Source organism: Chrysemys picta, chromosome 2 (genome assembly GCF_011386835.1).
Source record: "Chrysemys picta bellii isolate R12L10 chromosome 2, ASM1138683v2, whole genome shotgun sequence".
NCBI lineage: Eukaryota > Metazoa > Chordata > Testudines > Emydidae > Chrysemys > Chrysemys picta.
In genome coordinates, this window is record NC_088792.1 from 2442952 (window position 1) to 2470708 (window position 27757).

Genomic DNA, 27757 nt, shown 5'->3' on the forward strand with positions numbered 1-27757 from the left:
TGTTGACAAAGTCTTCCATCCCCAACGAGCAGCATTAGCTTTGTCCTGCTGACAAAGTGCTGTTCTCACAGGTGCCTGTCGCAGGCAAAACTGTTGTGTTTCAGATTGTGTGTTTTTTAACACCTCTTAAAGACAAAACTTTTGTTGTTCAGTTTCCCATGTAGACATAGCCTTAGTGATTGCCAATGGTTGAAGTATCTTAGACTAGGTCTACACTACGGGGGGGGGGATCGATCTAAGATACGCAACTTCAGCTATGTGAATAGCGTAGCTGAAGTTGCGTATTTTAGGTCGACTTACCTGGCTGTGAGGACGGCGGCGAGTTGACCGCTGCCACGCTGCCGTCAACCTCCGCTTCCGCCTCTTGCCGCAGTGGATTTCCGGAGTCGACGGCAGAGCCATCGGGGATCGATTTTATCACACCTTCACTAGACGCGATAAGTCAATCCCCAATAGATCGATTGCTACCCGCCGCTCCAGCGGGTAGTGAAGACGTGCCCTTAGTTCAATGTACCTGGTTCTTCTCACAGCGGCAAGTCAACTGCCGCAGCTCTCCCGTTGACACTGCTTACTCCTTCTGCCGAGGTGGAGTAAGTACAAGTGTCAATTTGCAGATCAATTTATCATGCCCAGAGGAAACATGATAAATTGATCCCCATGACATTGAACTCTACTCACCAATCCGGCAGGTAGTTTTTAGCTCTTAGGAGGCTGGATAGAAACAATGCTCTATCACAAGTGATTCCAGCTCTGACTGAGCATTTAACATAACAAAAGACTCTTAATGAAGTCTATTTAGCTTTATTTTTGAACAGTGCAAAGGAACAGGTTAAACTAGACCAGGCCTACACAACTCGTAAAGCGGCGAGGGCCATATTACTCCAAAGAAAACAGCTGAGGGCCGAAACCCCCTGGCCCCGCTGAACCCCCCCCCCAGCTCCGCCCAGCCCCCCCGAAAGACAACACCACCACCCCAGCGCTGCCTGCCCCATGGAACCCCCCCAGCGCCACGCAGCCCCCCCCAAAACAACCCCCCCAACAACCCCTCCCCCCAGTGCCACATGTCCCACGGAAACAAACCCTCCTTCCCCAGTGCTGCCCTACCGAAACAGAGGTATTGTACCTTGGTAATATGTTATAGTGGGCCACTAAGGCAGTATAATTAAGGTAAAAGAAAAATGTCTTTTTGCTAGAAGTAGAATAAGATCTTTCCCCCACTTTGTAATCAATTGCCCTGTTGAATGAATGAGATGTGAATGAGGAAGGCAGCACCTCCAGACAGCTGCAACCTTTGGAGAGGGGATGGGAGCCAGACCAGATCAGTAGAACAGGTCAGCCACCGACTCGCCGCTCACCTCCTCAGCCCCCCTACCACGGCTCACCTACTCACCCCTCACCACTGCCCACCCGCTTGCCTTCTCAGTCCCCCACCCCCCCGCTCGCCTACTCAGCCCCCCTCCCTTGCCGCTGGCTCACCTGCCCACCCGCCCACCTCCTCAGCCCCCCACACCTCCGACTCACCTACTCACTGCCTGTCTGCTTGCCTCCTCAGCCCCCCTCCCTCACCCTTCACTTGCCTACTCACCCCCCATGGGCCGCATAGTGAGCCCACCTACTCAGCCCACGCGGGCCGCATGTTGTGCAGGCCTGAACTAGACCAAGATCCCTTTAGGGACAGGCCACACCTCTCAGCTCAGACACCTGTCCCCACCCTTCTTGCTTTCAGTGGGTACTGGCATTCCAGCCCTTGGCTTAATGAGGCCCTTTCAGCTGAGAGTGACCGCCTCATTCGGGCCAGGTTAAGCACAGTTCTGCTTCCCTTTACTTACACAATAAAGACAACTACACGGATAACATTTCACTACCCCTGCATTTAGTAACTACAGTGTTTTGTAACCCAACACCAGCCAAAGTTTCTCACTTTTGAGCAACACAGCTCCTGTCTGCTGGATACCTACACAGAGTGGGTGTATGCATGTAAATACAGTTTGCTCCTGAAGTCTCTCCCCCTCCCAGTTAGCTGTCAGCAGAGAGCTCATTGAGACCCTGCTTACACTTAGATAAAAAGATTCTCTTTTAGTGGACATTTTAAAAATCAAAGAACTCATTCAAATATTTCAATGTGTTTTTAAAAATCATAAGCTGAAATTGAACACTATACATAAGAACAATTGTGCTGGGTCAGACCAAAGGTCCATCTAGCTTAATATCTTTTTTTTTTTTTTTTCTACACTGGCCTGTGCCAGGTGCTTCAGAGGGAAGGAACAGAACAGGCAATCAAGTAATCCATCCCTTGCTGTCAACTCCAGCTTCTAGCAGTCAGAGATGTGTTTCTCAAATACAGCCACCAGGGGATTTTCATGTGGCCACAACAGCCTCCTGGGCAGTGATGGGAGGGGTGCAAAGCAGTGACTCCATCCCTGCCCTCCCTGTTACTCTCGTATGTGCTGCACAATGCTGGAGAAGGAATCTGAGTTGTTGATCCACCTTGATGGGGCAGACTTGGGCTCAGATTTCATCCTTGGGGTGGTTGGGTGGCGGGTTCCAGCGGTGGGACGTCACTTCAGGGCCACAGGGCTATGGCCATGCGGTGGCAGGCACTGACCCTCTGGGTTGGGCTCAGGCCCCCCTGGCCACAGCCCCCAGGATCCTGCTCTAGCCCCCCAGCTGCCTACCCTCAGCTCCAGCCATGCAGCAGCAGGCGCCACCCCCCATCACCTATATCCCCAGTGCCTCCTCTATCCCCACATCCATCCCCCCATTGCCCCTGGTCCCCACTACTCCCCCCTGGTTTAATTTGTCCTGGGCTTACTGAGAAAAGTGATATTAACAAACATGCAAGTATCACTTTTCACAGCAGACTTACTAGCTAACTGGGAGGCTGTGAAAAGTGACACTTGTATGTTTGTTAATAAGACTTTTCTCAGCAAGCCCAGAAACAATTTACGCTTGAGAATAAAGACAGCTGTGCACTATTTTATAACTGAGTCTGCAAAAAATCTCTACATAAATAAATTACAATGATTTTGACATGTATATCTGCATATTTGGAGTGGGCAAGTCTACTGTGGGGGCTGCTGTGCTGCAAGTAGCCAATGCAATCGTTGACCAGCTGCTATCAAGGGTAGTGACTTTGGGAAATATGCAGACCATGGTGGATGGCTTTAATGCGCTGGGGTTCCCTAACTGCGGTGGGGCGATAGACGGAACGCATATCATAGAATATCAGGGTTGGAAGGGACCTCAGGAGGCATCTAGTCCAACGCCCTGCTCAAAGCAGGACCAATCCCCAACTAATCATCCCAGCCAGGGCTTTGTCAAGCCGGGCCTTAAAAACCTCTAAGGAAGGAGATTCCACCACCTCCCTAGGGAACCCATTCCAGTGCTTCACCACCCTCCTAGTGAAAAAGTTTTTCCTAATATCCAACCTAAACCTCGCCCACTGCAACTTGATACCATTACTCCTTGTTCTGTCATCTGCCACCACTGAGAACAGCCGAGCTTCATCCTCTTTGGAACCCCCCTTCAGGTAGTTGAAAGCAGCTATCAAATCCCCTCTCACTCTTCTCTTCTGCAGACTAAACAATCCCAGTTCCCTCAGCCTCTCCTCATAACTCATGTGCTCCAGCCCCCTAATCATTTTTGTTGCCCTCCACTGGACTCCTTCCAGTTTTTCCACATCCTTCTTGTAGTGTGGGGCCCAAAACTGGACACAGTACTCCAGATGAGGCTGCACCAATGTTGAATAGAGGGGAACGATCACGTCCCTCGATCTGCTGGCAATGCCCCTACTTATACAGCCCAAAATGCCGTTAGCCTTCTTGGCAACAAGGGCACACTGTTGACTCATATCCAGCTTCTCATCCACTGTCCTTTTCTGCAGAACTGCTACCTAGCCATTCGGTCCCTAGTCTGTAGCAGTGCATGGGATTATTCCGTCCTAAATGCAGGACTCTGCACTTGTCCTTGTTGAACCTCATCAGGTTTCTTTTGGTCCAATCCTCTAATTTGTCTAGGTCCCTCTGTATCCTATCCCTACCCTCCAGCATATCTACCACTCCTCCCAGTTTAGTGTCATCTGCAAACTTGCTGAGAGTGCAGTCCACGCCATCCTCCAGATCATTAATGAAGATATTGAACAAAACCGGCCCCAGGACCGACCCTTGGGGCACTCCGCTTGATACCGGCTGCTACCTCGATATGCAGCCATTGATCACTACCCATTGAGTCCGATGATCTAGCCAGCTTTCTATCCACCTTACTGTCCATTCATCCAGCCCATACTTCTTTAACTTGCTGGCAAGAATACTGTGGGAAACCGTATCAAAAGCTTTGCTAAAGTCAAGGAATAACACATCCACTGCTTTCCCCTCATCCACAGACCCTATCTTGGCCCCGGAACACCAAGGCGGCCAGTACGTAAACCGCAAGGGGTACTTTTCCATGGTGCTGCAAGCACTGGTAGATCACAAGGGATGTTTCACCAACATCAGCGTGGGATGGCTGGGAAAGGTGCATGACGCTTGCATCTTCAGGAACTCTGGTCTGTTTGAACAGCTGCAGGAAGGGACTTACTTCCCAGACCAGAAAATTACTGTTGGGGATGTAGAAATGCCTATAGTTATCCTCGGGGACCCAGCCTACCCCTTAATGCTATGGCTCATGAAGCCATACACAGGCACCGTGGACAGTAGTAAGGAACAGTTCAACTATAGGCTGAGCAAGTGGAGAATGGTGCTTTTGGACATTTGAAAGCGTGCTGGCGCAGTTTACTGACTCGGATAGACCTTAGCAAAACCAATATCCCCATTGTTATTAGTGCTTGCTGTGCCCTCCACAATATCTGTGAGAGTAAGGGGGAGACGTTTATGGCAGAGTGGGAGGTTGAGGCAACTCGCCTGGTGGCCAATTTCACACAGCCAGACAATAGGGCAATTAGAAGAGCACACCAGAAAGTGTTGCGCATCAGAGAAACTTTGAAAGCCAGTTTCATGACTGGCCAGGATACGGTGTGACAGTTGTGTTTGTTTCTCTTGTTTCTCCGCCCCCTATATATATATGAAAGGAAATAAAGTCACAATTGTTTAAAAAACACTCTTTATTATTTGCTGCACAACACATTGAGAGAAATCAGAAGGTAGTCCGGGGGAGGGGGGGAGGAGGGATTTGGTTAGGGGGGTGGAAGAGGAGGGAAGGAAAAGTCCAGAAACCAAATCAAAAGTTCACATATGTCAGCTTTATGCTGCTTGGGTGATCCTCTGGGGTTGAGTGTGTGGGTCTCCGTAGCCTCCCTCCTCATGTTCTTGGGCATCTGGGTGAGGAGGCTATGGAACTTGGGGAGGAGGGAGGGCAGTTATACAGGGGCTGTAGCGGCAGTCTGTGGTCTTGCTGCCTTTCCCGCATTAGATCCACCATACAGCAGAGCATATCAGTTTGCTCCCCTATGAGCTTGACCACAGTGTCCTGCCTGCTCTCATCGCCCACGTCCCTCCTCTCTTCGTGTTCCTGTAATGCTTTATGGGACACCACAATTGTTTGCCTCCATGCATTCAGCTGGGCCCTATCAGTGTGGGAGGACTGCATGAGCTTGGCGAATATGTCATCCTGAGTTCATTTTTTCCGCCTTCTAATCTTTCCGTCATGGCCCTGGAGACTTTAGCGTATGTATTTGTGTTCCTTTTTTTGGAACGTAGTTCTGCCATAACAGATTCGTCTCCCCAACATGCGATGAGATCAAGTACCTCCCATTTGGACCATGCTGGAGCTAGTCTGCGAATCTGGGACTGCGTGATCTCTTGTGATGGTGGACTCTGCATGGTCGCCTGTGATGGTGGACTGTGCTGATGGTGACCAAATAGGAAATGAAATTAAAAAGTTCCCGGGGCTTTTCCTGCCCTCCTGGCTAGTGCATTGGAGTTGAGAGTGTTGTCCAGAGCACTCACAAGGGAGCATTCTGGGATAGCTCCTGGAGGCCAATAACGTTGAATTGCGTCCACAATACCTTTAACCCAGGATTGCGATCTCGATTTAAATGCTAATCCACTTGCCAAGGTGGAGTACAGAAATCGGATTAAAGAGCCTTTTAAATTGAAAAAAATGGTTTGGTTGTGTGGACGGAATCTTTTTTTTTAAATTAACTCGGCTAATTCCAAAATAACCGACTAATGTAGACCAGGCATAAGTCTTTTTTGAACCCAGTTATACTTATAGCCGTCACAACATTCCCTGGCAAGGAGTTCCACAGGTTGACTGTGCGTTGTGTGGAGAAGTGCTTCCTTATCTTTGTTTTAAACCTGCTGCCTATTAATTTCATTGGGTGATCCCTGGTTCTTGTGGTTCAGGGGGCTGGTCAGGACACAGGGACTGAGAGGAGGAGCAGAGACCGGGTGAAAGGGGGATGAGGATAGCGTGACCCGGCCGAAAAGGGACCCTGGCAGCTCTGGTCAGCACTGCTGACACAGCCATTAAAGGTTCGGTCAGCAGTGCTGCAGCACTAAGTCAGGCTAGTCCCTACCTGTCCTGGCTCCGTGCTGCACCCTGGAACTTAAGTGGCCAGCAGGTCCAGCTCCTAGGCGGCGGTGGGGCCATGGGGCTCTGCGCGCTGCCCCCACCCCAGCACTGGCTCCACCCTCCCATTGGCCAGGAACTGGCCAATAGGAGCTGGAGGGTGGGACAGTGCCTGTGGGCAAGAGCAGCATGCGGAGCCTCCTGGCCCCCCGGCTACTAGTGCTTAGGGTTACCATATTTAAAAAATAAAAAAAAGAGGACACTCCACGGGCCCTGGCCCGCCCCTTTCCCACCCCAGCTCCACCCTTCCCCGCCTCTTCCCCAAAGTCCCCGCCCTAACTCCCCCTCCTCCCTCCCAGCCACGCGAAAAGGACTGCCCGAGTGCTACCGGCTTCATGGTTTGCTGGGCAGCCTCCAGACCCTGCGCCCCCAGCCGGCGCAGGGTTTGGAGGCTGCCCGGCAAACTGTGAAGCCGGTAGCGCTCGGGCTTCGGGCAGCCCCCTTGCCTCCGGACCCTGCGCCCCCAGCCGGGCACTTCCCCTCCCGGGCTCCGGCTGCTGTGCTCCTCCCCTGACTCTTTGGCTCTGTTTAAGGGCCGAGCTGCCCAAGCGCTACTGGCTTCGGGCAGCCCCCATGCCTCCGGACCCTGCGCCACCAGAGCAGAGCAGCTGGAGCCCGGGAGGGGAAGTGCCCGGCTGGTATTTTCCCAGACATGTTCAGCTTTTTGGCAATTCCCCCCGGACGGGGGTTTGATTACCAAAAAGCCGGACATGTCCAGGAAAAACCGGACGTATGGTAACCCTACTAGTGCTGGACCTTCTGCTTCCAGGGCACGCGCCATGTGGTGTCAGCTCAGGCAGCCTGCCTTAGCTTTGCTGCATCACTAACAGGGAGCCACCCGAGGTAAGCACGCAGCTCAATCCTGAGCCCCAAATCCCTGCCCTAGCCCCGAGCCCTCCCAAACCCGGAGCCCCCTCCTGCACCCCAAAGCCCTCATCTCCAGCCCCACCCCAGACCCTGCATCCCCAGCCAGAGCTGTCACCCCCTCCTGCACCCCAAGCACCTACCCCAGCCCAGTGAAAGTGAGTGAGGGTGGGGGACAGTGAGTCACCAAGGGAGGGGGAATGTAGTGAGTGGGGTGGGGCAGGGCCTGAGGGAAGAGGTGGGGCTAAGGTGTTCAGTTTTGTGCAATTAGATGGGGAGAGTGCAGGGCAGCAGGGCACTGGGCGAGCAAGAGGCAGATTTAGGGGTGCAGGGAATGGGGATCACGGGGATGTGGCAGCAGGAGGGAGGCTGAGGGGGGCGCAGAGGACAATGATGGAGTTAAAGATGGAGGAGATCAGCTGGCAGCTCTCCCAGCCTGAGGCAGTGGTGGGGAAAGGAGTCCCCTCCAAGCAGCCAGGGGAAGGCCGTATTGCAGTGTTGCTAAGCTCTCACTCCCCACTGTGCCTGGGGCCATGGCGGGAGGGACAGGGCTTCACCGGTCGTGGGGTTGCAGTGGGGGACGGGACAGAAAGGAGCAAACGGGGTTGCGGGGCTGTAGTGGGGGGTGGAATGGGGGACCCTGGATGGAACAAAGGTGGGCCCCGGGCAAGTGGCAGAAAGGGGTGGGACTGTGGCGGGGCTGCAGGCAGAAGGGGTGGGGAGGGGTCCCCCCACTTGCTCTGGCCCAGGGCCCCAGGAAACCTGAATCCCCCTCTGTGTCTAACTGAGCACACTGTGTGTTCTGGCAGCCCCAGCCCCTCAGCTGAGGAGGAGGAGAGGGTCCTTCTGGGGGTGACAAGCTCCAGCAGCCCTAGGGGGCTATTGAAGGCCCCGTACACCACAGTAAATATTCAGAAGGCAGCCAATGCCCCATGACACTTCCCAGGGTACCCAGGGCTGGGAGGCCCCTTGCTAGCACCTGCCCTTAGCATGAGGCAGCCTTGTCTGGCAGGGGTCAGCTCCCGGCGCCCCCAGCCACAGGCCGCACCAGCTCCCCCCCTCTCAGCCTACGCAGGCTCCGCTCCCTCTGCAGATTAGCAACAGATACGCTCCAGCCCCCGAGCATCAGAGCATCCCCTGCAGTGTCCAGCCCTGGAGCCACTGGGCACTCACAGAATTACAGACCCACTGGTCCCAAAGGCGCAGTACAGCACCACTTACTAGTTACCCTGGGAACAGAGCTCTGTATAGCACACAGCACTGAGATTTGTACATAGAGAAGGCGAGTGTACGTGTATTGAACAAAGACCAGAGAGTCTGATGGCAGCCGGCAGCAGCACTGGAAACAAAGGGTTACAGATAAAATAAAATGATAGCGCACAGACTAAAGCCTCAACTTAACTCATGGCACTTTATGATGTCATCAGAGCAGAAGCTCACCCCAAATCCTCCCCGTGTGTTCCAGCCTGGCGTGGCTGTGAGCTTCTGTTCATGAAGCAAGGCCCCTGTCAGCTCACGTCCTAGGTGAAAGATCCCGTGTGTCTCCCTGCGTTCTCCTGATAGATCTAAGAATTAGTCAGGTCTTTGTCATAAACCAGACACCCGCCTGCTGCACGTTCCTTCCTTTTTTTGATCTCTGATCGACTTTGCAATCTTGATTAGCTGGTGATTCCATGTGCACTTTGACTTCCACTGCCAGACACACACTACACAGTGGTCAGCCAGGCATTGTCTCCTGTCCCTCATCTGAACAGAACCTGTCACTGTCTGGTGACCTGTTTTACCGACTATGACGGGTTGGATCACAGAAACCCACTTGGGAGCTGCCACCCGATGTGCAAAGACGACTTCTACCCCTGTTTTCCCTGCCAGCTCAGGACCCCAGCACCCTGTCTTGCTGAGCCAGACACACCTGTCTGCTCCAACACAGACCCAGGGTCTGAATTACTTGCCCCAAAGCTGCAGGCTTCACTGAAAGCAGCTAACAGAAGTGTTTTTGTCTTTAACACTTACATACCCAACTCCCAATGGGGAGTAAACCCAAATAAATCCGTTTTACCCTGTATAAAGCTTATGTAGGGTAAACTCATAAATTGTTCGCCCTCTATAACACTGATAGAGAGAGATGTACAGTTGTTTGCTCCCCAAGTATTAATACATACTGTGACAAAGTTCCTTCTCTACCTTGGTGGGCCTTGGGCTTATTGGCGGATTTGCTCCCTTCACAGATTCACCCTGTGGGTCAGGAAACAGTCCAGAGACCTTCCCCTCTGGTAGAAGCTATAGTCCAGGTCAATTCCTCCTGTGTTTGATCAGGAGTTGGGAGGTTTGGGGGAACCCGGGCCCACCCTCTACTCCGGTTCCAGCCCAGGGCCCTGTGGACTGCAGCTGTTTAGAGTGCCTCCTGGTACAGTTGCACGACACCTACAACTCCCTGGGCTACTTCCCCATGGCCTCCTCCCAACACCTTCTTTGTCCTCACCACCGGACCTTCCTCCTGATATCTGATAACACTTGTACGTCTCCATCCTGCAGCAGTACGCCTACTCACTCTCAGCTTCTTGCACACCTCTTGTTCACTCCCAGTTCCTCTCTCTCTCACACACACTTCCTCTCCTCTGACTCCCCCTGGCCTGACTGGAGTGAGCCCTTTTATAGCATTAGAGGGGCCTTAATTAGAGTCAGGTGCTTAACTGCCTCACCTGACTCTTAGCAGGTTAATTGGAGTCAGGGGGTCTATTAGCCTGGAGCAGCCCCTGCTCTGGTCACTCAGGGAACAGAAAACTACTTATCCAGTGACCAGTATATCTTCCTTCTACTACTCTGCTGTTCCCAACTGGTCTGGGTCTATCACAATACTCTGAGTTAATTAATAAGTAAAAAGTGATTTTATTAAATACAGAAAGTAGGTTCCAAGTAGTAACAGACAGAACAAAGTAAGTCACAAGCAAAATAAAATAAAATGCGCAAATCTGTCAGATCAAACTGAATACAGATAATCTCACCCTCAGAGATGCTTCAGTAAGTTTTTTCTCAGACTGGACCCCTTCCAGGCCTAGGCACAATTCTTTCCCCTGGTACAGCTCTTGTTCCAGCTCAGGTGGTAGCTAGGGGATTCTTCATGATGGCTCCTCTCTTTAGCCAGCTGAAGACAAAATGGAGGGGTCTTCCAAGGGTTTAAATAGACTTTCTTTTGTGGGTGGAGACCCCCCTCCTCAGTCCTATGCAAAGTGCAGCTCCAAGATGCAGTTTAGGAGTCACCTGGGCAAGTCACATGTCCATGCATGACTCACAGTTTTTACAGGTAGCATCCATTGTTTACATGCTACCTTGAACGTCCTCAAGTAGACTTCTTATGTGGATTGCAGCCTTACAAGATTCATTGTCCATTAAGTCTCTCTTGATTAGGTATTTCAACATTCCTTTCTCCAGGAACTGACCAAATGCTCTACTGAGGTTATTTAGAAACCAAGCCAGTACACAGCCAACATTCATAACATTCATAACGTCGAATACAAAAATGATACATGCATGCAAATTGGATGAATAGATTCAGTAGATCATAACCTTCACAGAGATATGTTACATGGCATATGTAGCATAAAACACATTCTAAGCATATTTCCATAAAGCCTTATGGGAGGTACCGTCACACAGACCTTGTACGTTTTCAGTGTGTATATTGGTGAGAACAGGTTATTGTGGCTGAGCCTGGGCCGAGCCCTGGTGCACATGTGTTACGTAACCCAAACCTAAGATGAGGTTTCCCTAGTCTAGAATCAGGTTAACACCTTGTACCTTGATTTCACTGGTCAAGATCAGCCTTCGGGGATCCTGGGGGTCAACATGGACCAGTGAAATCAAGGCAGGAGTGGGGAGCTGGGAGGACCAGGAAAGTTTCTGTTCCCAGCAGCAGATGAAGCCCTTAGTTTTGGGGTTTGTTTCACAACCTTCTTCTGTGAACAGACTCTTTAGGGTATAAGATTATATAAGCTCAATAGATGTGCATGTGTATAGAAAAAGCGTTACCGGCATAGGATGAGTTCTGTCTACACTACTGTATCCAGTTCTACTTACCTAGTTGTACTTTTTACCATTATTCAGTAGCTACCACCACCCTAGGAGGAGTTCAGGGGTTGCTTGCAATGGAGTCAGGTCAGCCAAAGAGAAAAAAGCATCATCAATAGGGTTTGCATGAATGAGGCTTCAGGTAGCTCTTGTATAATTAAATGAACTGGTAACATTATAATAAAAACCTGCTGGATCTGTTCTAGTGTTGCAGGGCTCAGCAATACCAATAATACAAAACTCCTTCATTTCCTGGAGGGGGGCTGTTGCACTTCCCAATGAGACCATCACTGAACTCCAACAGCTACTAACCTGCCTGAGGTATTACCGCACAGCCCTGCAGTGATGGGATTCCTGAATCCAGATTTCAAACAGGCTTTTTGCTTTCATTTAGGCGAAGTTTTCAATTCTGTGTCAGAGGAGGAAAAGAAAGCACCAGGTACTCTGCACAGGTAGGATATTTATTCCCTACCAAGGGGCAGCTGTCTGACTTGTTCTGAAGCCAGATGGTACCATCCTCACTCCTACAAACAGAGACAAAACGGTGTCATTACTAGGGCACTGTCTCATGAAACTTGAACATTTACTTTAACGCATTTGATCTGTGCTCCATGTTAAAATGTGTGTGAAATCCCCATCTCTGATGGAGCAATTGGGGGAAATCTCCCCTAATCCTGCCCCAGCTTCTCCCACCCCCCAACCACCCACAGAACATTTATCCCCACTCTCCCATCCCACCAAAACCTCCCTGTTTTCCCTTAAATTTCATGTGGCTTCAGGCGATGTTGTGGGAGGTTCTGCACCAGCTCTGAGGGCCTTTCCCTGTTTGCCAGAAGCCGGGAATGGGCGACAGGGGATGGATCACTTGATGATTCCCTGTTCTGTTCATTCCCTCTGGGGCACCTGGCACTGGCCAGTGGCCACTGTTGGAAGACAGGATACTGGGCTAGATGGACCTTGGTCTGACCCAGTGTGGCCGTTCTTATGTTCTTAAGAACATGGGCAAGGGGACTGGGCCCGATAAAGGGGTTTCCCCAGCCTAGGGAATGCCAGGTTCAGGAGTGGTACCTTTTGAGCAATGGGCAGATTGTGGATAGAGCTTGTGGTGGATCCCGCTACCTGCAGCAGCGGAAGCCATGCACCATCCAAGATGATACATTAATATTGTAACCAGCTTTCATTTGAAAGCCCCATTTTAGCCCCCCTATAACTTTAGCCTGGAAAATGTGTTAGGCCTAAAAAATCCCAGATTTACCTAGTAAACTAAGAGTTTCTGAGGAGTCTGACGATAACTCGTGAAATGGTGTTTGAGTTACGGAACATGAAAACATTTCCCCGGTTTGACATTTTCACATGTGAATGTTTCTTTGGCTCCCTCTAGCTCAAAGAGCAGCTTGTTTGTTCTTCAAACTTCCTATATTGTTAAATCACCCTGAGAGCTCATGCACTGGCGATATTTGGTAAAAATAGATTGTAATTAGGCCATTATTATTATTATTATTATTTTGGGGGGCCCAGACTAGTTCCTGCTGATAACAATCGGAATTGTTTCTCCTGGGCTTCAATGGGACCAGTACTGGACTCTGTATGCGTGTAAGCTCTGTAAGCGAGTCACTCCTTGGTCCCCTCTGCTTCTCCCTAAACGTATTTTTTTCGGGTGATCTCAGGCCTGCTAATGGAGGGGAGGGAGAAGGGGGCAATTGTCTAGGGGCCTGGGCGATTTCAAAGGACCCGGAGCTCCAGCCATGCAGGAATGATTCAAGTAGGGTGACCAGATGGCCCAATTTTATAGGGTCTGTCCCAATATTCAGGGCTTTTTCTTATCATAGAATCATAGAATAGGGTTGGAAGAGACCTCAGGAGGTATCTAGTCCAACCCCCTGCTCAAAGAAGGACCAACCCCAAGTAAATCATCCCAGCCAGGGCTTTGTCAAGCCGGGCCTTAAAAACCTCTAAGGAAGGAGATTTCACCACCTCCTTAGGTAACCCATTCCAGTGCTTCACCACCCACCTAGTGAAAAAGTTTTTCCTAATATCCAACCTAAACCTCCCCCACTGCAACTTGAGACCATTACTCCTTGTTCTGTCATCTGTCATGTGAGACTGAATCAAAAGCCTTACTAAAGTCTAGATATATCACATCTACCACATCCCCCCATTCACAAGGCTTGTTACCCTGTCAAAGAAGCTATCAGGTTGGTTTGACATGATTTGTTCTTGACAAATCCATGCTGACTATCACTTATCACTTTATTATCTTCTAGATGTTTGCAAATTGATTCCTTAATTAGCAGGTAGCAGGTTTAAAACAAACATGAGAAAGTATTTTTTCCACACGATGCACCGTGAACCTCTGGAACTCCTTGCCAGAGGGTGTTGTGAAGGCCAATACTATAATGGGGTTCAAAAGGGAGCTAGATAGATTCATGGAAGATATGGCTATTAGCCAGGCTGGGCAGGAATGGTGTCCCTAGCCTCTGTTTGTCAGAAGCTGGGATTGGGTGACAGGGCATGGATCACTTGAGGATAAGTGCAACAGGAAACACCATCCTTGGGGAGGAGAAGTTTGAATCCATACTTAAGGCAAAGCCTGTTACTCAGACGTGTAGTGAAGGCAGCAGGACCTGGAATGGAAGGAAGGTTGTGGTTATCGACACACCTGCTATTTTTGACACCAAGGACTCTGATGAACAAACCACCCGTGAGATCTGTCGCTGTGTCGCGCTCTCCTCCCCAGGCCCCCACGCTCTGGTGCTGGTGACCCAGCTGGGCCGTTTCACTGAGGAAGACCAGCGCGCCGTGAGGAGAGTACAAGAGATTTTTTGTCCCAAGGCCATGAAGTACACAATCGTCTTATTCACCCGCAGAGAAGACTTACGGAGTGGAACCCTGGAGGAGTATATCTCCCACTCGGATAACAAACAGCTTCAGGAGCTGATCGAACAGTGTCAGGGCCGATACTGCGCTTTCAACAATAAAGCTACGTGGGAGGAACGGGCTGCCCAGGCTGACAAGCTGATGACTAAGATTGCTGATATGGTGGAGGAGAATAAAGACCAACCAGTCTATACTAAAGAGGTGTCTGAAAAGGCTGAGAAGCTTCAAAAGGAAAATACAGGTTTGGACGAAAAGATGAAGGAAAAACAGAAACACAGAAATCCTGTGAGAACAAACAAAAATCCAAACTTTATAAAAAAATGCACATTTCTTGGTAGGCATGCTTCCTTTAACATCCCAAAATAATAGTAACTGAGCTAATCTATTTTCTAATTCTCCTGTAGTTTTACCATTTTTGTATCATTTCAGATATTACAGCTGGATGGAAAAGAACTTTTTATTTTTCTTAGGTAAAGTTTCCAAAAGTGTTTAAGGTTGTGTCCACATGGCACTTTGGAGCAAATGGGAGCAACCCTCTCACACCAGCTCGATAAAAGCCCACCCCCTGGGCTTCAGAGTCTGAGCCTCAGCTCGAGCCGCAACTTTCAAAGGGTGTTTTTTGAGAGCTAGCGTGAGCTTTGTTAGCCTGGGCTCAAATGCTGTGTAGACATAGGTTCTTAAGTTACGTAGGATATGTCCCATTTTGTGCATGTCTTGAGAGACTTTGAAGGATTGTTCCTGACAATATGTACTCCAATGTTATGTTCAATTCAGTCTTAAGCAAATCACTGATGGAAATCATGTTTGTTGATTATCTGTTAGGAAAATGTCCTGTTACCCTGAATGTTCTTTTCCTCAATTTCATCCAATTATACCTAGTGTGACAAAGTTCCTCCTCTGCCTTGGTGGCTTCTGCGCTTATTGGCGGATTTGCTCGCCTCAGAGATTCACAGCAGCCCTCGGTTTGGCCACTTTTGCTAGTGGCTCAAACCTGCTGTTCACTCAGCTAACCTCATCACTGGCCAGCATGGGGAAAGGGTCTCTGCTGACCCCACTAGTGGGTCAGGGGACAGGCCAGGGACCTTCCCCTCTGGTGGGACCCACAGTCCAGGTCAGCTCCTCTTGTATCCAATAGGGAGTTGGGGGGATAAGGGGAACCTGGGCCCTCCCTCTACTCCAGGTTCCAGCCCAGGGCCCTGTGGATTGCAGCTGTCTACAGTGATACATGTAACACCTGTGGGACAGCTACAACTCCCTAGGCTACTTCCTGATGGGCTCCGCCCCAGAGGTGAGCTGGAGCTGGTTCGCGGGAACCGGTTGTTAAATTTAGAAGCCCTTTTAGAACCGATTGTCCCGCTCAGGACAACTGGTTCTAAAAGGGCTTTTAAATTTAACAACTGGTAAAGCTCCAGCAGCTCCCTGCCCTGCCCCCGGCCCCAGCTTACCTCGCTCTGCCTCCTCCCCTGAACACTCCCCCCAGCTTCTCCTCCCCCTCCCCGGCTTCCCACGAATCAGCTGTTCACGCAGGAGGCCTGGGAGGGCTGAGAAGGAAGCAGTGGCTTCCCACAGGTGAGCTAGGGCAGGGCATGAGGAGGGCTCCAGGCGCCACGCGGCCCGGCCCGGCTTGGCTCGGCTCCGGCCCGGCCCTGACCCCGGGGCCCGGCCTTGGCCGCGCGGCTCTGGCCCAGCCCCGGCTCCAGCCGAGTGGTGTGGGCGCAGCCCAGCTCCGGCTGAAGCGCCGCCAGCCATCTCCAGGAAGCGCGGTAAGGGGGCAGGGAGGGAGCGTTGGAAGAGGGCAGGGGAGTTCAGGGTGGTGGTGGGGAGGTGGATAGGGGTCGGGGTGGTCAGAGGGCAGGGAACAGGGGGATTGAATGGGGGCAAGGGTCCCGGGGGGCAGTCAGGAAGGAGCTGGGGTTGGATGCAGCGGTGGGGGGCAGTCAGGGGACAGGGAAGGGGGGTGGATGGGGCAGGGGTACCAGGGAGGGCAGGCCACGACCCCCTCATGGGGTGAGGAGAAGGGAACCGGTTGTTGAGTTTTTGGCAGCTCATCACTGCCCTCCCAACACTTTCTTTGTCCTCACCACCGGACCTTCCTCCTGATGCCAGATAGCGTTTGTACTCCTTAGTCCTCCAGCAGCACACCCCTTGCTGACTGAAGTGAGGTCCTTTTTCAACCAGGTGCCCTGATTAGCCTGCCTGTCTTAATTGATTCTAGCAGCTTCTTAATTGTCTCCTGGTGTCCTAATTAGCCTGCCTGCCTTAATTGGTTCCAGCAAGTTCCTGGTTCCGCCCCTGTTACCTTACCCAGAGAACAGGACCTGCTTAATCTGGGGCTACTATCTCTCCTTTCAATCGGTCTCCTGTAGCTCTCTCGCCTGGAGGAAGGAGGGAGAGGGCTGCTCCCCTGGCTGGGCCAGACACCCCCCCCTTCTCTGTTACCCAGTGGCTGACTGGCTGGTGGACCCGCCCCCCCCCCTCTATTACTGCTGCTGCTGCCCCAACTGCAGCCGCTTGTGGGGGAGGGCCTGCTGGCCCACTCCCCAGGGGAAGAGAGTGGGGGACCCCAGCCCCAGCCATTGCTGCTGGGGACACCACCACCACCTGTGAGGGGTCCTTTCTGCTGGCCACCAGACTGCCGCCTGGAGCTGCTGTTGCCAGCTGGGAGCTGCTGGAGTCCTGAGGGGGAGGAGAAGAGGACCATCTGCCAGTGGGGGGGTGCACTGAGACTGCAGACCACCGTGGAGGGGGCTTCCCAACCAAGGACTGAGTAACTTTTGAACTGTGCTCTTGTGGTGGGGGTCTAGACTGAGTTTGTGGGGATGCAGGGGGTGTGGTGTGGAGCCTGCCCCCTGATCCATCTGTGTCCCCTCCCAATCCCCAACACCACCATCATCGCTGCCCCCTCCTCCACCCCCACCGGCTGCTTACCATCTAGCTCCGCTCCTGCCCCTGGGACTCAGCTACTCACCTGGCTTGCCACGCCCATTTCCACCACTCGGGCCTGAAGCAGCAGCCAGCCCAAATTGACTTTTGTGCAAGCGCATGTACCCCCCCTTGGACTGACCCCCTCCCCTCTGCAACAGGTCCCCAGCTTTTGCCCCTTGCAGCCTTTTGCCCCTCCCCTTTGCCCCTTCCCCCCTCATTAGCTTAAGTTTGTTTGTCTGCCCCACCCATTCCCCTCTGCTGCTCTGTTTGCCCTGCCCCAGCCTCTGAAGCTAGCCCCTTGGTTCCTCTGCCCCACTCCTAGCCTGATTGTTCCCCTGCCCCTGCGGTCCCTCCTTGCCCTGATTAACCCCTCCCCTCATGCGCCCATGCCCCTCCCATGCACTTGTGCCCCTCCCCTGTTTGAGTTGACCCCCATATCACTGCACCCCCATTGCTATTGTAACCCCCCCTCCCTTATTTCAACTAGAGGAGCCGGATCCCCATCTTGAGTCAGTGACTGAACCCCCACAGGTCCTTGATAGCCCCCCTGTCTAGCCCTCCCCTTCCGGTGGCCTCCTCCCCTGCCCACAGCCTAGCAGGGAGGAGTGGTCGACCTGTGCCCTCCTTTTCCCTCCTCCGTCCGAAGTTCCCCTTTCCTCCCCGCTCATTATGGCAGGGGACATGGCAGACGAGACCCCTCCAGCAGACCCAGCCACCCCTCCCCTGCCTGCCCCCCATCACCTCCCCTAGCCTCTACCTCAACCACCGCTGCCGAACCACCTGCTATGGCCCCCGCTGGTGCACCGGCAGCAGCGGGCAATTGGGTAAACTCTGCTGCTGCCACGTCCCTTGCCCCCTCCGACTCTGGGGGAGCCCCCCCAACCAGCGGGAAGGGCCATGGCAAAAAGAAGGGTAAGGGCCCCTCCAAAAAGACCAGGTCCTCCATTGCAGGTGCTGCCCCCACCGCCGCAGCCCTGCCACTGGCCGCAGCGTCCCTTCCCGCTGCTCCCTCCACCAGCTCTGTGGGTGCCCCTCCCCCAGCCCCCAGGGTGTACGCCCAGGTGGCGGCGGCCCTCCCACCTGCCGCTACGTCATCTCTCCCAGCCACTGCCTCTGCTACCATCTATAGTGGCTGGGGCCCCTTCCCCACCTTGACCAGGAAGCACGGCGTCTGTTGCCTCCTGGTGCCCGCCTCGCTCCATGTGGAAACCTATGTGCGAGGGTTGGTGAGGGTGATGGGTCCCACGGCCATCGTAGCGGCCTCCAAAATGTACGGAAAGGTTGTTTTCCTAGCATCGGAGGCCACTGCCCAGGAGGTGGTGGAGAAGGGCCAGGTGGTGGGGGGCGCGTTCGTCCTCCTGGAGCCGCTAGAGGACCTGGGCATCCGGATAGTCCTGACCTCCATCCCTCCCTTCCTGCCCAATGCCGCCCTGCTGCCCGCCCTCTCTACCCTGGGGAAACCCATCTCCGTTGTTAGCTCTTTCCCACTGGGCTGCAAAGACCCCGCCCTCCATCATGTCCTCTCATTCCGCCGGCAGGTGCAGCTTCAACTGCCGCCGGTGGCGCGTGATGGAGAGGCGCTCGAGGGGTCCTTCCTGGTCCCCTATCGGGGGCCCGCTACCGGGTGCATTATTCCACTGGGGAGGCCCGGTGCTACCTCTACTGGGTGATGGGGCACGTCCGGAGGGACTGGCCCTTGGCCCGGCAAGGAGGAGTGTCCAGGACCCCTGAGCCCTGACAGGGCGCCGGCCCCATCATCGCTGGCACCTCTAGCTGTCCAGCACCTGGAGCTGCCCCACCTCCTTCTTGGTCCACCACTGCTCCTGTTCGAGCCCAAGGGGTACTCCCCCGAGCACACCCAGATGAGTGGGAGAGCCCCGCCTCCGCTGCATGCAATCTGCGGGGCCCGTGGAAGAGGGTGTGGCGGGGATACCGCCGGACATAGGAGAGGGCCCACCCCAAGGGGAATCTTCCGTCCCTCGTGCTGCCCCACCTTTACCTCCCCGAGTCCCTGAGCCATCGCCCCTGCCCCAACCCCTGTTAGGCAGCCCCCTGATGATGTCATGGAGGGCTGGGCCCTAGTGCAGGGGAAGCGGGGCAAGCGGAAGGCTCGAGCTCCGCTCCTTCTATCCGATGCGAAGGCCCCCCGGAAGACCAGGAAGGGGGGCACCGATGCCGAGCCGTCCTCCATCCCCCCTGGCATATCCCATCCAATAGTGCTGGCTGAGGAAGTCGTGGCAGCACTGGAGGGTAGCACTGTCCCTCCTCCACAGTCCTTCCTCGCGGAGGCCCCCGATGGAGCCCGTCCTGCCCCCTTACCATCTGGAGCCCCGAGGCAAGCATCGCTTTGGGCGCTGGCGGGGAGAGCCCCGGGGTGGGGGAAGGTGATCTCCCTTCCACCTACAAGGAGATTGAGTCCCTGGGTCTGATCCCGGTCTCCCAGGGGGAGGACGAACCTCTGCCAGCGGGCCTCAATCTGAGCGATCTCACCCCGGCCCCCCTTTCACCGTGCTCAGTCCCCCAAACCGTTGCTTCTGCTCCTGCCTCCGAGGGGCCCCTGGACTCTTCCACCAACCTGGCCAGAGATGGCACCCCGCTGACGGCTGCCGAGCCTACTGAGGCGATGGCCAGTGCCTCGCGGCTGGGACCCGAGTCACCAGGGGACTCCCTTGTAGCTGCGGGGCAACCGACCTCCTCCCATGTGGGGGCCCCTTCACTGATTCTCCACCCATGGATGCCGTGGCCATACCACCTGCCTTAGAGCAAGAGCCTGGTATCGCTGAGGGCCCCTCTCCCATCCCACTGACCCCGAGCCCAATTGCAGGGTGCCACCCCCCAGTGGCCCAGCTACTGGGGCCCCCGGTTCCACTATTGCCCCTGCCTCTGACCTGCCCCTGGTGCTGTCCCCATCCTTGTCCCCTCCACCTCCTGCGTTGCTATTGTCACCCCTGGGGCCGAATCCTTCCCTTTCCCATAGGATGACCCCCCGAGAGCGGCCTTTGTGTTTCCCTGTCCCGACCTGCTGTAGTATAAACCTCTCAAAATTAAACAAACATTATTTAGATATATGTTGAAATGTATTTTATATTCATGTTTTGATTATGCTGAAAAAGAAATTGAGTAGGTAATCTAAGGTTCTGATGTATGAAATATTAGATAGTTATAGTGAAAAAAAATATGAACTAATCAAATTAATGGTAATTTTGAAATCCTGGTATAGTGAGACTTTTTTTAAGTTAATGATACATTGGTTGCCAAAGCTTGTAAAAGACTGCAGAAGATACATTCCCTGTAAAGTGAGAGAAACTAACAATCTTTCTCTTTCTTCTAAAATTTTAGAAAATTAAGTTTTCCTGTAACAGGTGTAAGCAGAGTCAGGAAGAGCTCTACCCTGACATCTGGTGGTAAATTGTGGCAAGTTGTGCAAAAGAACTTCAGGGGCTGATCTTGTTTGCATAGGCACACCCAGCCTGCCTAGCATGAGCCCACAGCAGCCCAAAATGGTCAATTTGGCTGCTGTGGGATCCCCAGTTTCTCTGTTATTGGGGCAGGAAGAATAAAGTGTTGTTGCCCTGATTATGTAAATCAAGGCCAGTGGAACTGTTGTATGACAGAGGGACTCGCCATCAACTAAATAGCACTCGCTAGACAAGGGACATGGGTTCCAAAACCCAGTGAATTGTGTGAGTGTCAGTGACTGACTGACTAACCACTTGCATTGTCTTTCTTCTCTGTTGAATGTCAGAGCTAATTTTGATTCTATTAGGAGTCTAGTTACAGACTGCTAAGCTGAATTCACTTTGGGCCAATGGTGTACCAGTCCTGGGGCTCCTCTACTACAAGCTGGAATCACTAAAGAACTAAAAATCACTGAGTGCTGTGTTACCTGTGGAGAGGCCTGAAGATATATTGCTAAGTGGCTGGCAGAGCTGAGCAGTTTGTGGGATGGCTGGTGGTGTGGAGTGGCTTGTGGTGAAGGCTGCAGCAGAACCCCATGGAGAGGCAGGGTAGTTGGCCTCAGACCATGTAAGGTGCCCCTTAATGCACCCTGCCCCCATTTCCACCCAGGGGGGTAAAAATGCTGGGGCTGCGTTGACCAGGGACAGAGACTTTTAGGTTGTTGGACTTTTGGTGATTCTTGGGTTGCTGGACTCAAGAGACTTTGGGGACTTCGGGTGATTTTGGGGTTGCTGGACTCAAGAACCAAAGGGAAAGGACAGCCCAATTTGTTGGGGGTGGGTCTTTGCTCATGGTTTGGTCTTTGAACTCTAGTTGTGGTGTTTTCCCAATTTATTGCTGATATTGTTTACCTCATGTTAAAATTTTTCTGCTACACCGAGACGCTTTGCGAGAGGGGAAGTATTGCCTCTTTGATGCGCCTAGGGGTGTGTGTAAGATTTTCCCAGGTCACTGGGTGGGGGCTCGAGCTCCTCGGTGGTCCCTGCGCCAAGAACCCAGAGGGAGATGTACCACTTCCAGGGAGCTGCGCAGAACCCGGTATGGAGCCTACCAGCCCACACCAACCAGACGCCTGACAACTTTACAATATTGGGACAAATGGCATCCCAACTGTATATAAGTCGGGACATGGGACAAAGAGTTAAATATCGGGACCATCCTGATTTTATTGGGACATCTGGTCACCCTACATGGGACAGTGTCTTCTGCCTCATGTTCTTGAGTTCTACAACCAAAAATTCCTTTTCTGTGCCCCCCCTCTGCTTTCTTACCACACCCCACTTACAGTGCTTGTCCATGGTCAGCGAGGACCCAGGGCTCAGAGGTGCATCTGTGTGAGTTCACCTCCCATCTGGGGAAGAAGGCACATGGCTTGCTCTGCCATCTGAGCTCTGGCTGGCCGACTCACCAGCCTCTGTTCATCTTTGCTGCCTGCTTTGCCTGCCACTGTTCCTTGCTGCTCCCACCAGTTGCTGTTCCTCACCACCTCCCGCTGGCCGACTGCTTGTCATCTGCCTCTCTGCTGTGACCTCTGTCGGTCAGTCTCTTATGCTTTGTCTATACTATGCAACTTTTAGTGACACAGCTGTGTCACTACAACCGTGCTGCTAAAAGGTGTGCAGTTTAGCCGTTGCTTGTCGGCTCTCTTGTTGACAAAGTCTTCCATCCCCAATGAGCAGCATTAGCTTTGTCCTGCTGACAAAGTGCTGTTCTCACAGGTGCCTGTCGCGGGCAAAACTTTTGTGTTTCAGATTGTGTGTTTTTTAACGCCTCTTAAAGACAAAACTTTTGTTGTTCAGTTTCCCATGTAGACATAGCCTTAGTGATTGCCAATGGTTGAAGTATCTTAGACTAGGTCTACACTACGGGGGGGGGGGGATCGATCTAAGATACGCAACTTCAGCTATGTGAATAGCGTAGCTGAAGTTGCGTATTTTAGGTCGACTTACCTGGCTGTGAGGACGGCGGCGAGTTGACCGCTGCCACGCTGCCGTCAACCTCCGCTTCCGCCTCTTGCCGCAGTGGATTTCCGGAGTCGACGGCAGAGCCATCGGGGATCGATTTTATCACACCTTCACTAGACGCGATAAGTCAATCCCCAATAGATCGATTGCTACCCGCCGCTCCAGCGGGTAGTGAAGACGTGCCCTTAGTTCAATGTACCTGGTTCTTCTCACAGCGGCAAGTCAACTGCCGCAGCTCTCCCGTTGACACTGCTTACTCCTTCTGCCGAGGTGGAGTAAGTACAAGTGTCAATTTGCAGATCAATTTATCATGCCCAGAGGAAACATGATAAATTGATCCCCATGACATTGAACTCTACTCACCAATCCGGCAGGTAGTTTTTAGCTCTTAGGAGGCTGGATAGAAACAATGCTCTATCACAAGTGATTCCAGCTCTGACTGAGCATTTAACATAACAAAAGACTCTTAATGAAGTCTATTTAGCTTTATTTTTGAACAGTGCAAAGGAACAGGTTAAACTAGACCAGGCCTACACAACTCGTAAAGCGGCGAGGGCCATATTACTCCAAAGAAAACAGCTGAGGGCCGAAACCCCCTGGCCCCGCTGAACCCCCCCCCAGCTCCGCCCAGCCCCCCCGAAAGACAACACCACCACCCCAGCGCTGCCTGCCCCATGGAACCCCCCCAGCGCCACCCAGCCCCCCCACAACAACCCCCCCAACAACCCCTCCCCCCAGTGCCACATGTCCCACGGAAACAAACCCTCCTTCCCCAGTGCTGCCCTACCGAAACAGAGGTATTGTACTTTGGTAATATGTTATAGTGGGCCACTAAGGCAGTATAATTAAGGTAAAAGAAAAATGTCTTTTTGCTAGAAGTAGAATAAGATCTTCCCCCCACTTTGTAATCAATTGCCCTGTTGAATGAATGAGATGTGAATGAGGAAGGCAGCACCTCCAGACAGCTGCAACCTTTGGAGAGGGGATGGGAGCCAGACCAGATCAGTAGAACAGGTCAGCCACCGACTCGCCGCTCACCTCCTCCGCCCCCCTACCACGGCTCGCCTACTCACCCCTCACCACTGCCCACCCGCTTGCCTTCTCAGTCCCCCACCCCCCCGCTCGCCTACTCAGCCCCCCTCCCTTGCCGCTGGCTCACCTGCCCACCCGCCCACCTCCTCAGCCCCCCCACACCTCCGACTCACCTACTCACTGCCTGTCTGCTTGCCTCCTCAGCCCCCCTCCCTCACCCTTCACTTGCCTACTCACCCCCCATGGGCCGCATAGTGAGCCCACCTACTCAGCCCACGCGGGCCGCATGTTGTGCAGGCCTGAACTAGACCAAGATCCCTTTAGGGACAGGCCACACCTCTCAGCTCAGACACCTGTCCCCACCCTTCTTGCTTTCAGTGGGTACTGGCATTCCAGCCCTTGGCTTAATGAGGCCCTTTCAGCTGAGAGTGACCGCCTCATTCGGGCCAGGTTAAGCACAGTTCTGCTTCCCTTTACTTACACAATAAAGACAACTACACGGATAACATTTCACTACCCCTGCATTCAGTAACTACAGTGTTTTGTAACCCAACACCAGCCAAAGTTTCTCACTTTTGAGCAACACAGCTCCTGTCTGCTGGATACCTACACAGAGTGGGTGTATGCATGTAAATACAGTTTGCTCCTGAAGTCTCTCCCCCTCCCAGTTAGCTGTCAGCAGAGAGCTCATTGAGACCCTGCTTACACTTAGATAAAAAGATTCTCTTTTAGTGGACATTTTAAAAATCAAAGAACTCATTCAAATATTTCAATGTGTTTTTAAAAATCATAAGCTGAAATTGAACACTATACATAAGAACAATTGTGCTGGGTCAGACCAAAGGTCCATCTAGCTTAATATCTTTTTTTTTTTTTTCTACACTGGCCTGTGCCAGGTGCTTCAGAGGGAAGGAACAGAACAGGCAATCAAGTAATCCATCCCTTGCTGTCAACTCCAGCTTCTAGCAGTCAGAGATGTGTTTCTCAAATACAGCCACCAGGGGATTTTCATGTGGCCACAACAGCCTCCTGGGCAGTGATGGGAGGGGTGCAAAGCAGTGACTCCATCCCTGCCCTCCCTGTTACTCTCGTATGTGCTGCACAATGCTGGAGAAGGAATCTGAGTTGTTGATCCACCTTGATGGGGCAGACTTGGGCTCAGATTTCATCCTTGGGGTGGTTGGGTGGCGGGTTCCAGCGGTGGGACGTCACTTCAGGGCCACAGGGCTATGGCCATGCGGTGGCAGGCACTGACCCTCTGGGTTGGGCTCAGGCCCCCCTGGCCACAGCCCCCAGGATCCTGCTCTAGCCCCCCAGCTGCCTACCCTCAGCTCCAGCCATGCAGCAGCAGGCGCCACCCCCCATCACCTATATCCCCAGTGCCTCCTCTATCCCCACATCCATCCCCCCATTGCCCCTGGTCCCCACTACTCCCCCCTGGTTTAATTTGTCCTGGGCTTACTGAGAAAAGTGATATTAACAAACATGCAAGTATCACTTTTCACAGCAGACTTACTAGCTAACTGGGAGGCTGTGAAAAGTGACACTTGTATGTTTGTTAATAACACTTTTCTCAGCAAGCCCAGAAACAATTTACGCTTGAGAATAAAGACAGCTGTGCACTATTTTATAACTGAGTCTGCAAAAAATCTCTACATAAATAAATTACAATGATTTTGACATGTATATCTGCATATTTGGAGTGGGCAAGTCTACTGTGGGGGCTGCTGTGCTGCAAGCAGCCAATGCAATCGTTGACCAGCTGCTATCAAGGGTAGTGACTTTGGGAAATATGCAGACCATGGTGGATGGCTTTAATGCGCTGGGGTTCCCTAACTGCGGTGGGGCGATAGACGGAACGCATATCATAGAATATCAGGGTTGGAAGGGACCTCAGGAGGCATCTAGTCCAACGCCCTGCTCAAAGCAGGACCAATCCCCAACTAATCATCCCAGCCAGGGCTTTGTCAAGCCGGGCCTTAAAAACCTCTAAGGAAGGAGATTCCACCACCTCCCTAGGGAACCCATTCCAGTGCTTCACCACCCTCCTAGTGAAAAAGTTTTTCCTAATATCCAACCTAAACCTCGCCCACTGCAACTTGATACCATTACTCCTTGTTCTGTCATCTGCCACCACTGAGAACAGCCGAGCTTCATCCTCTTTGGAACCCCCCTTCAGGTAGTTGAAAGCAGCTATCAAATCCCCTCTCACTCTTCTCTTCTGCAGACTAAACAATCCCAGTTCCCTCAGCCTCTCCTCATAACTCATGTGCTCCAGCCCCCTAATCATTTTTCAGAGGGGTAGCCGTGTTAGTCTGAATCTGTAAAAAGCAACAGAGGGTCCTGTGGCACCTTTGAGACTAACAGAAGTACTGGGAGCATAAGCTTTCGTGGGTAAGAACCTCACTTCTTCAGATGCAAGTCTGAAGAAGTGAGGTTCTTACCCACGAAAGCTTATGCTTATGCTCCCAGTACTTCTGTTAGTCTCAAAGGTGCCACAGGACCCTCTGTTGCTTCTAATCATTTTTGTTGCCCTCCACTGGACTCCTTCCAGTTTTTCCACATCCTTCTTGTAGTGTGGGGCCCAAAACTGGACACAGTACTCCAGATGAGGCTGCACCAATGTTGAATAGAGGGGAACGATCACGTCCCTCGATCTGCTGGCAATGCCCCTACTTATACAGCCCAAAATGCCGTTAGCCTTCTTGGCAACAAGGGCACACTGTTGACTCATATCCAGCTTCTCATCCACTGTCCTTTTCTGCAGAACTGCTACCTAGCCATTCGGTCCCTAGTCTGTAGCAGTGCATGGGATTATTCCGTCCTAAATGCAGGACTCTGCACTTGTCCTTGTTGAACCTCATCAGGTTTCTTTTGGTCCAATCCTCTAATTTGTCTAGGTCCCTCTGTATCCTATCCCTACCCTCCAGCATATCTACCACTCCTCCCAGTTTAGTGTCATCTGCAAACTTGCTGAGAGTGCAGTCCACGCCATCCTCCAGATCATTAATGAAGATATTGAACAAAACCGGCCCCAGGACCGACCCTTGGGGCACTCCGCTTGATACCGGCTGCTACCTCGATATGCAGCCATTGATCACTACCCATTGAGTCCGATGATCTAGCCAGCTTTCTATCCACCTTACTGTCCATTCATCCAGCCCATACTTCTTTAACTTGCTGGCAAGAATACTGTGGGAAACCGTATCAAAAGCTTTGCTAAAGTCAAGGAATAACACATCCACTGCTTTCCCCTCATCCACAGACCCTATCTTGGCCCCGGAACACCAAGGCGGCCAGTACGTAAACCGCAAGGGGTACTTTTCCATGGTGCTGCAAGCACTGGTAGATCACAAGGGATGTTTCACCAACATCAGCGTGGGATGGCTGGGAAAGGTGCATGACGCTTGCATCTTCAGGAACTCTGGTCTGTTTGAACAGCTGCAGGAAGGGACTTACTTCCCAGACCAGAAAATTACTGTTGGGGATGTAGAAATGCCTATAGTTATCCTCGGGGACCCAGCCTACCCCTTAATGCTATGGCTCATGAAGCCATACACAGGCACCGTGGACAGTAGTAAGGAACAGTTCAACTATAGGCTGAGCAAGTGGAGAATGGTGCTTTTGGACATTTGAAAGCGTGCTGGCGCAGTTTACTGACTCGGATAGACCTTAGCAAAACCAATATCCCCATTGTTATTAGTGCTTGCTGTGCCCTCCACAATATCTGTGAGAGCAAGGGGGAGACGTTTATGGCAGAGTGGGAGGTTGAGGCAACTCGCCTGGTGGCCAATTTCACACAGCCAGACAATAGGGCAATTAGAAGAGCACACCAGAAAGTGTTGCGCATCAGAGAAACTTTGAAAGCCAGTTTCATGACTGGCCAGGATACGGTGTGACAGTTGTGTTTGTTTCTCTTGTTTCTCCGCCCCCTATATATATATATGAAAGGAAATAAAGTCACAATTGTTTAAAAAACACTCTTTATTATTTGCTGCACA

At 52.3% G+C, this 27757-nt stretch overlaps 1 protein-coding gene across 1 annotated transcript; it reads left to right on the plus strand.

The window, feature by feature from the left end:
- The first annotated feature begins 14010 nt into the window (after window positions 1-14010).
- LOC135981064 (GTPase IMAP family member 2-like) lies at window positions 14011-14832 on the plus strand. Its single transcript, XM_065582382.1, has one exon. It carries the CDS (start codon window positions 14011-14013, stop codon window positions 14740-14742), a length of 732 nt encoding a protein of 243 aa, XP_065438454.1. The 3' UTR covers window positions 14743-14832.
- The last annotated feature ends 12925 nt before the right edge of the window (window positions 14833-27757 follow it).

What these genes read in the sequence shown, in the direction of transcription:
- LOC135981064 (XM_065582382.1), top strand. Translation starts at nt 14,011, where the DNA reads ATGGATCACTTGAGGATAAGTGCAACAGGAAACACCATCCTTGGGGAG.